We start from the raw sequence: 10,114 nt of genomic DNA on the forward strand, positions 1-10,114 counted from the left end.
TGCAACTCTGATAAAGTTATTCACACAAACAGTGAGTCTCTCGTGTTTGCAAATTTATTTGCGAACTGATTTAAAAGCCAAATCGATACGGAATACACAGCGAAAAAACCGCGGAAAATATGCATACATAATGAATGAAGAAAATCGCGTTCTCGTGTACGCGCGCTCTCGCTCTCGCGCTCTCCGTCACCGTGTGCAAACTATTTCCACAGTACTATAAATAAGGCTGCAGAGTGCATAGGCTCAAACCTAAGGCGTGGCTGTGTGCAGGTGGACCGTTGCTGCTCTCCATCTCAACTTTCTTCAAACAGGACTTTCTCCTCCGAGGAACTAAATCACCGCAAACATGCCTAAATGCCCCAAGTGCGAGAAGGAGGTTTACTTTGGTAAGACTCGAGTTAAATATTCATATTTAGATGCATGCTACTTTTAATGAATAGGAAAAGAACGAAAAGAAAGTCAAAGTACACTCTTGTGCTGTTGTACAACTTATTATAAATACTTTTCGATGTTTAAAATAATGTCAAATAAGCAACAGCACGGAGGGAATAACCAGGAAGAGAGCTGTCAACTGATGCATGTGAACGTATTTCCTGCTTGAAACTTTTGCAAAACAGCTCTAACACAACTTGTGCAGGCAAGCATTTGGAGCAATAAAACACTTGCAGCAATAAAACACAAATACAGTGTATTATAGAAAATATAGTTTGCATAAAGATTTTAAGACTTAAGATAATTGCAGTGTTGGGCGTAGGGTGGTTAGACTAAAGCTGTTTGCTTGGAAGAACAATATATATATATATATATATATATATATATATATATATATATATATATATATATATATATATATATATATATATATATATATAAAATTCTATAATGTGTAATTCACATTAATGTTATATAAAAATGAAACAATAAAGAACATAAATCGCATACGGGCGCAGTACAGCAGTGACTAATAATGCAAATGAAAATGTCAATGCTTTACATTGTAAAGAAACCTGTTTGCATTGTGTATTCAGCTTAACTATTTAAATATTTTCAGTACCACTAGTGCAACCGAGATAAGATGTTTCTTTAAAGAACTTTACTATTTGGCATATATTCATTAAGCCGAATGAATATTAAAAAACAGAAGCTATGCAGAATAAATAAAGTGCAGATTACAAATCTCTGTGTGTAGTTGGTTGAGGAAGTTAAGTAATTACTGTCTTAGGTGTGGCTCAGATGACCAAATTATTTCTTGGCAGAATTGCAAGAGCCCAAACCCATTCTAGTGAATTCCTTTCTGCCTTGTTTGGCCTTTTAAAATGTTCTTTCTCACATGGACCATTGATTCTGCATCCAACTCTCCCAGCATGTCTGGATCATGTGTTCACAGTCCGGTACTAAACAAAAGAGCTTCCTGTATCATCCACCGTAGTGTGACATGACTGAGCTGGGATGAGTATGACTCCTGTTACAGCTGTTGCAAGCAATTATAGCAGCTCGTAGTAGTCCATAAAAATGGGAATAATGTAGTGTATGTGCTATCCTTCAACACTCTGCTTACTGGATAAAAGATGAGGCATTACTTGGTATCTGGGGTCTTTGCTAACACCTCATCACATTTTTCAGATTTACGTCACAGATGGGAACTGTAAATCTTCCCCTTTGTCCATCCTTTGGTTTCTGCTTGCCAAAAAGCTCAAACGAATCTTCTCTCAGAGCCATAAATCTCACATCTTTTAGAGTGGTCATGCTTTCAGACAGTCTTTGGCATCCATGAGATGTAGAAACGCTTGCCCAAATCCTCCCTCCGAAAAAGCACCTCCCCTACTGGAGACGCCCCTATAGCCCGCATGACTTTGTCTTCCCTTCCCACTGCTTTACGGTTGTTTATCATGGGGGTTGTTTGGAGAAATCTTTCTGCTGAGGACTGTGGATAAAGACTTCATTATGGGCCTTTAATAAGGGAAGGGAGGGATGAATTCCTTTGGGATTGTCCTGCATGCAGTATCCACACCCACCCATGTTCTCACTGTCATGACTTTATCTGCGTTGAGTGGAGAACACAATGATCTGACCAGACTTGCAGCATGCTGGACTGCCAGACTTGAGACTTCAGTTTAAGCTTTGTTGACATTAAAAGTTCATCATGGCTTTAATCGAACTACATAATGGCTGCAAATCAGCTAAATTTTCCATGTGTAATTAACTTTGTATTCCTCTGACTCCTTTTTAAAAACAACTTAAGGGCTAATGAGTGATCCTTTAGATTCCAAGTAGCCTATGAAGTTATAAACAGGCCCAGATTGAAATAAACGGTTCTTTAGCCATTTACTTTTTTGGAGGAAACCTTTGGAATTCAATTGGTATGCAAATTTAAAATGTGCTAAATTAGGCTTCCCCCCCCCGCCCCCCCTCTATGCCATTTCTTAGCCAAAATATGTTTTATTTATAAACATTTATTACCAATTTAAAATTATAGTTCACCCCCAAATTTTAATTTGGTAATTATTTACTCACATTCATGTCAATCCAAACCTGCATGACTTACTTTCTTGCTTCAGAATACAAAAGAAGATATTTCGAACTATTTTTATCCATACTATGAAAGTCAATGGGGTCCAAAACAGCATTTAACTTATTTGAACTTAATTTACTTTAAATATAGGAGGGGAAAAACTGAAAAAATTTTTTACAAATACAAATATATTAAACAATTGTGTTCACCTGAAAGAACACGTATGTTCTGAACAACGTGGCAGTGAGTAATTAAGGATAAACATTTTCAGTCCCTTTACATTTTTTTTATTTTTTTGTATAAATTTTGAAATGTGGCTAAGAATTGAAGTGGCAAAGAATGGGTGTCGCCGGAGGGGGAGTACATAAAAAAAAATGAATCAATAAATAGGAAATGTAGTGAATAATGTAAATAATGCACTGCAATTCTGCATCCATCATTTATTATTGGCCTATATACAGTAAATGTGTTTTTTTTTTTTTTTTATCTGAATGAATGTTTATCGTTGATGTTTCAGCTGAGAGAGTGTCGTCACTTGGCAAAGACTGGCATAGACCTTGTCTGAAATGCGAGAAATGCAGCAAGACCTTGTCGCCTGGCTCACATGCAGAGGTAAGTCACTCACAGAAATACACATGCCCTGCCAACCTTTTACTGGGACAGAGCACAGATTCATTTAGCAGGCAGGCTTCATGAAGTCCAGTTAACTTTTGGCATATTTTTACCTTACATAAACACTTCAGGGGGTTAGACTGTCAGGGTAATAATGCCTTGCATAATATCCCCTGTTCAAGTCCATTATAGACTTTGCACTGACTACTGTGTTTCACCTCACAGCATGAGGGGAAGCCTTATTGTAACAACCCATGTTACGCTGCACTCTTTGGACCCAAAGGTAAGTTTCTCCTATGCGTCAGTGGCTCTGTTTTACTGTGCTGTAGGGTTATAGTTCAACTAGAGCATCACATGGCATAGATTAGTGCCTCGCCTTATAAACAAATGCATTGAGGACCATAATTTAATGTATTCAATTTTTTTGATTTAAAACAAGTATCTTCTTGTCAGCTATCCACAGAGTTTTCTGTTGTATAACTGAATTTTGAGTCAATACTACACATTTTTGACAGTGTCCCAATTTTTTTGTGTTTTCAGTTAGCAAGCTAATCATTTAGCCTGCTAAGCTAACACATCCTGTCCAAGTTACTTCACATAATTATAGAAAAACGTTTAATTTGTATGGTCATACTATATATTCTATTTAAGACTAACATGATGACTGTCATATGTAAGTAATTATTTTTCTTATTTCCTCAGGTTTTGGACGTGGCGGCACTGAGAGCCACACATTCAAATAGGTCAGTGAGTTCACCATATAATTATGATCAGTTTTACCTATACATACAGAAGATGATGTTTAAACATGAACTAACTGCACTCTTCTTTCTATTTCCAGGTTTATACACTCTGTAAACATGTTTTAGAGAAGCTTGACTTTTGTTTTGTTTTGGGGTTTTTTGCCACTATATTAAGCCACATATTGTTAATCCAAAGACAAAATGACCAAACTATGCCATGTTTTAGAAAGTACTAATTTGTATAATCTGTTTTCAAAATGTTGTCTGCTATAGCAGCTCACAATGTTTCATTAGGGAGACTTATCTAGTCTTTATAATGAAACTGAACATTTTATACATTAAATGTATTTCAAACCTCTGCTTGTCCTTCACACTTCTTTCTCAAATTAATTCATAAATTGATTAAACTATACTAGCTATAAATATATAGAATCAATTTTGCATTATTTTTTTAAGAGTTGATTATCCATTGTACAACATTATATCCTATTTATCCCCATCATTGCATCACTTATAGCATCATATAATTGCATCATGATTCTGTTACTCTTGTTTTCCTTTTAAAGGCTTTAGGTTCATTCACACGGCCAACGCTTGTTTACATTCATAGTGCTGTTGCTCTAAGGTTATTGGTAGACTGCAATCTGGACACGTTTTAAAAAATGCAATCACAGATGATACACAGTACAGTATATTGATGCTAAATCTAAGAAATCTTCTAATTGGATTGGGGATTTGTTTTCTTGCTGCTAAAGAAATACAGTTCTGCTGTTGGAGAGTGTTGTATATTATATTATATTCTAAAGTACAGCAGTGCTATTGCAATAAATCATTAACAGATGAAAAATCTATTACAATACAATATAAAGGGTTAGTTCACCCAAAAATGTAAATTATGTCGTTAATGAATCATGAATATCCATAAATTCTCTGTTCTGTTTTGCCTGCAGTCAGGACGGTGGTGACACTTTCTTTTTGTAGTCAAATTTAGACATTCTACTAACTATAAGCAATTTAGCAACTATATATCAACTACCAGTCATTAGACTATTAATAGGCTGTCTGCTTAATATTTAATTAGAGCTAACTGACATGTAGTTAAGAACTAATGAGTTTGTTGAACGTAGTTGCAAAGTTACCTAATTGAGTAGACTGTCTAAAGTGGATTATAACCGAGATGGGTCACGTGAGCGCCACCGATACCCCTATTGGTTGTCTCTCCCAAAGTTCACTCTATTTTTCAAGTTTGTTGTGTCACTGGACACGCCTCCATCCTTGCTGCATCCGAAATCACATACTTCCCTATTACATAAGCGAAAAACTGTATGTGTCAAAAGAAGTATGTCTGAATTCATAGTTATCATAAGGGAAGAAGCAAACAAGCACCCGGATGACTTACTAAGATGGACATTTTACTGTCCCATGAAGCAACGGGAGAGTATTTGTGAGTGACAAATGAAGTGACGCAACTAATGCTGGTAGGGTCACCTGACAATGACAACATGGCGAATGTAGTATGTCCAGATTACATTCTTACTACATAGTACATACGTTTTTAGCAGTCACAAAGAAAGTGATTATTCAAAATGAGTACCTACTCAAAAGAGTATGTTATTCCAGATGCACACCCTGTCTCCCAATAGTCAATGTCACTTGTGTGGTGTGAACGGGTCTTTAATGTGAAAACGATTCCACGTAGAGAAGAAAAAAGCTTTAGTAACTGGCCAACTGGAGATTTAATTTTTTTTGGCACTTGGCAATTGTTAATTTTCCACCCTGTGCCCCACTAAGAAACGAAATGCAGAGCAATTTCCACTTTTAGACAAGGTGATGCCAACAGATGTTGAGCTTTGTATTTGTATTTGAAAAGCGAATTATTACTGGCACGGCTCCAGATTCCAGAAGCATGAAACAGACACGAGTAGGCAGTGTTCATTTTAGAGTAATGCCACGGAGCACAACCATTTCCAAATCACTGCAGTCCAGGAAACAACCTGCCAGAGGGAATAAATTCACTATTGATTCAAGCGAGATTATTTAGAATACCCTTATATGGTAACATGCCACAATGAACAATGCCAAAACCCACATACATTTGGAGGTGACTGACTCAAAAGGGAGTGCCACTTCCCCTCTGTGACTGTTCAACACGTGTGCCTACACCCCTTCAACTCCTTCCCACCAACCAACACTGAACGTCTGCTGGCTGAAGTCACTATGGTAACAGACACAAACAAACAAGACCCAACAGTGACTCGTCCAGGGCTCAGCCCGACTCTGTCTGTAGTATTTGACCCTGAACAAAGGTCCTTTATCATGGTGCGATCTGGAATGAGAGAGCAAGGGTTGTTCACCGGTTTGCCATTTCAAATATTTTTCAAAGAAAGAAGTATTGAGCACACATATGATGAAATGCGGCTATTTTTATAGCAATAAAATTTAGATCATGTAACTGTGCAGCTTTCGCCCTCCCATACCCCATTAAAAAAAAAACGCTTGCAACCTTCTCACACAGAAAGGATATTTCTGACTAAATCAAGGCTGTTTGGTGAAATAAGAACAGAACTGAAACGCCTGTGGAATCTTTCGCCAGTGATGAGTAAACATACTCAAATACTGAAACTGCCAAGCGATCTACATTTGCATGGCCTTGTCATCTTTATTTAAAATGGTAAAGGATATCAATCTCTCGCTTTCAACGGCAGCACACTTTCCCTCAACTGTTTTATGGCAGGATATTTGTCAAGCTCCTGCTGACGTTAAATGGGCAAGCAATGAAGCTACAGACCAAAGTAGATTGTTACCCAAGAGAAACACAGTAGTTTTAAGAGTGTTTCTAAGAGTCAATGAGTTGCAGAATTCATATAACGTTTGTAGCCAACTACACGGTAGAAGTACATCACAATTTCCAGCTTATCCGCTCTATTTTTAAAAACAAGACTTTTACCACTGCACAACTTGTTTTAAGCTTCTCAAATGGATGTTTCCACAAAGCTATTTCCTACAAATGTCTTTTCAGTTACAGTGTTTTCCATGTAAGAATATAAGAAACCTGCTGTTCTGTCTCCCTTAAACAGTCTAAAAAGGTGAAGGGTAAAACTTTTAGTTACTTGCAGCAGAACATTGTATTGGTAATAAGGTAAGTTGGTTTTTGGATCTGCCCTACACAGATTCATCTGATGCTTTGAAGTGTAGAAGCATTTATTTACATTTATGCTTTTTAGCAGACACTTTTATCCAAACCGACTTACAGTGCATTTTCTATAAAAAAAAGAAAAAATTACCAGTATGTGTGCTCCCTGGGAATTGAACCCACAACCTTTTGCACTGCTAACACAATGCTCTATCACTGAGCCACAGGAACAGTGTAACCAAACAGTTGTAAAAATACTCATCAAATAATAACAAATAAAAAAAGTGTATATTTGATGACTGTTCATCAAAACTTTCAACATGTACTGTATGTTAGACCCTATTCCATCTAATCTACTAAAAGCTATCCGTGTTGCAGCATGAATTAAACCACACCATGCTGGTTTCGTGGCCAAAGGAGAACTGGCACCCCATGAGCCTGGTTTCTCCCAAGGTTTTTTCTCCATTTCTGTCAGACTGTCACTGATGGAGTTTTGGTTCCTTGCCACCGTTTCTTTTGACTTGCTTAGTTGGGGACACAATTTCTGACAATTACATTGTTGACTTGACTGTACAGATTCAAGGCCTATTGGACGAGAACTGAACTGGATGATGACATCATCACTGAACTGATTTGAACTTGGACAAAAAATTACTTTGTTCCTGTCCACTTGCATTATTGACAATCTATTTCCCTCTTTGCCCCTGTAAAGCTGCTTTAACATAATCTGTATTGTATAAAGCATGCAAATAAAGGTTACTTGACTCTAATCACTTGAAAAAATATGAAAAATATGCCTTTAAGCTACTAAAACTTTCCCAGAACATACACGTGCTGTTGTAACATAGTGGTTTTCTTTATTTTATGGCATGCACACCTATGGACGAATGATAGAAATATGCAATTTCCCTGAGGAATCTGTTCAACAGCTAAGACTGCTAAGTTGCTAAGATATTTTAGTCTCTTTGTATGGCTCATGTCCTTATTAGCTCATGTATACATGTAACGTTTGACTGTTTTATTATCCATGAGCCGAAAGTCACCAATCATTCATTGTAAAAAATGATAACAAATCTCTTCTCAACAAAGTGAAGTACCATGTCAAAGTTTAATATCTGTGTGAGTAATAGCATTGACGTTTGCACAACTAATTAAAAAAGTATAAGAGATATGAAGGGAGTTTAAAAACAAAAGTGAATCACGAGAATGTGCAGCTAGATCTTATTCATCGTTATTAATATTTCAAGGCCTGAATTATTATTGCGTGATTATTTGCGTTGTGCAGAGCTCCAAGAAGCTGTCACGAAAGCATTAGTACCTCATTAAAGATGGAATGATTTTTTTCAAGCTCATTAGTTTGTCAGAGAAAGTGCAACGTGCAAACAGCTCAGCCAGAATATGACATGAGGGAGAAACTGTGGTTTGACGTTGAATCTGGTCCTCATCTCTTTTGGCAGTATGTAATATTTGTTGCATTCAATTTTCTGTCCCGTGGGTCCCATCTCATTGTATCCACCCTCACTCACTCACTGTTCTGCCCCAAACAGCAGAGCAAGGCTGGAAGCGGCGCTCCGAACACCTGCTCATCTGTCTCTGTTACTGTGTGGATTAATGAACAGAGCAGCTTCATGAGGCCAGATGTGATAATAGACATGCAACAGTGAGAAAAAAAGTGAAACAACGGTGTCATTTATTCAGTATGTCAAATAGCAAATAACAATAGCCATAGAAAATGATAAAAGAAGTCAGTTTGTTTAAAAAGTATTTAACAGAATTAAAGAAATGTAACAGAACACATACAGTATCTAGCTTTACTGCAAACTATTGTGGAGTTTAATTATTTTTAGTACATAAAATATACCACTATAAATATTAATAACTTTCAAAGATGTCTTTATATGTGTAAACTGAATTAAACATTGACTAATAAAATTGTTTATATTTTTATATACTTACCCTATAAAGTTATGAATTTCTTACACATTTTATAGTTGTTGCTTTCCCTGGGATTCAAACCCATACAGGGAAGTAATATTTTGGTTTATGTCTAAAGAAAAAAATATATTAAAGCATACAGTAGATGGTCTGTGTAATAAATAATATTAATACAAATAAAAAACATCTTTAGGAAAAGAAATATGTTTAATTAATATTAAAATTAAAATGTCAGGTTTAAATAAAATTATAAATATAATTTAAAAAATATGATGTAAATACTAATACATTTAGCATAGTTGTTTAAGATATTTTGCATTTTTAATTCAATTTTGTTTAAACGTCTTAATTTGGGCAGTTCGGTAAATATTAAGTGAAAAGGCTGAAAAAAAAATTGCAGTTGTCACTGACTCTTTTGACATTTCAGTGGAGATAGTTGGTAAACGTTTATATGTCAGCGGAAACTACAACTGATATAATTTTTGTATTTTCATTTGCCCCATAAGTGAGAGAGACAAATATATGTAAGTAATGAGAATTACTACTACAAATAAAAAAATAATATATAAAAATAAAACAAAAAAAATTGAAATTAATCATTCAATCTTATTTTTTTTTGGAGGGGGGGGGGGGGGGGGGGGGGGCGAAATGTGACAAAATTTCCTGAGATTCAATCGAGATACAGCAAACATCTTCAAACAAGTGAAATCTTTATCAGGTTTTTTTTTTTTTTTTTTTTTTGTAACACAGCTCTTGCTGCATATTGATTTCAAACATGATTCCACAGGTTTACAGTAAATCACAGGGCCATTAAGTCTCAAACCTGTTATCATCTCTCGTGTTGGTACTCCCATCACCCGAGGGACATCAGGCCGAACCCATGGGGCTCATGATTCACTGGCATTCCATTGATGAATGAACAACCCTATCACAGCTGTTACAAACGGCCCGGTGCAATTTCCTCCAAACACACATTACTGAAGTTTGCATTGCAGATTATGCAAACTCTGTCCTTTGTGTGTGTCCTTCTAGAAGACGAAACTGATCCCCTCTGATCGCTTCCATATGTTGTCGAAGATTTTTAAAAAAACAAAAAAATACAATCTTCTCCCTCTACAGAAATGATGTTGGCCATTTTATCTCTGCATCTCTTCAAAGTGAGAGGAAAGGGGTGTGAGA

General features: G+C 36.2%; 1 protein-coding gene across 1 annotated transcript; it reads left to right on the forward strand.

Moving 5' to 3' along the window:
- The first annotated feature begins 211 nt into the window (after nucleotides 1-211).
- On the forward strand, nucleotides 212-4,225 carry LOC127933590 (cysteine-rich protein 1). Its single transcript, XM_052530661.1, has 5 exons — nucleotides 212-386; nucleotides 3,030-3,124; nucleotides 3,350-3,407; nucleotides 3,827-3,867; nucleotides 3,966-4,225. The coding sequence occupies exons 1-4, from the start codon at nucleotides 347-349 to the stop codon at nucleotides 3,865-3,867; spliced, it is 234 nt and encodes a 77-aa protein (XP_052386621.1). The 5' UTR covers nucleotides 212-346; the 3' UTR covers nucleotides 3,966-4,225.
- Nucleotides 4,226-10,114: the final 5,889 nt, after the last annotated feature.

The sequence above is a fragment of the Carassius gibelio genome, chromosome A17, assembly GCF_023724105.1.
Source record: "Carassius gibelio isolate Cgi1373 ecotype wild population from Czech Republic chromosome A17, carGib1.2-hapl.c, whole genome shotgun sequence".
NCBI classification, from domain to species: Eukaryota; Metazoa; Chordata; class Actinopteri; order Cypriniformes; family Cyprinidae; genus Carassius; species Carassius gibelio.

What these genes read in the sequence shown, in the direction of transcription:
- LOC127933590 (XM_052530661.1), top strand. Translation starts at nt 347, where the DNA reads ATGCCTAAATGCCCCAAGTGCGAGAAGGAGGTTTACTTTG. An exon ending in CGCCTGGCTCACATGCAGAG is followed by an intron (nt 3,125 to 3,349) that starts GTAAGTCACTCA and finishes TTCACCTCACAG; the next exon opens with CATGAGGGGAAGCCTTATTG. An exon ending in TGCACTCTTTGGACCCAAAG is followed by an intron (nt 3,408 to 3,826) that starts GTAAGTTTCTCC and finishes TTATTTCCTCAG; the next exon opens with GTTTTGGACGTGGCGGCACT.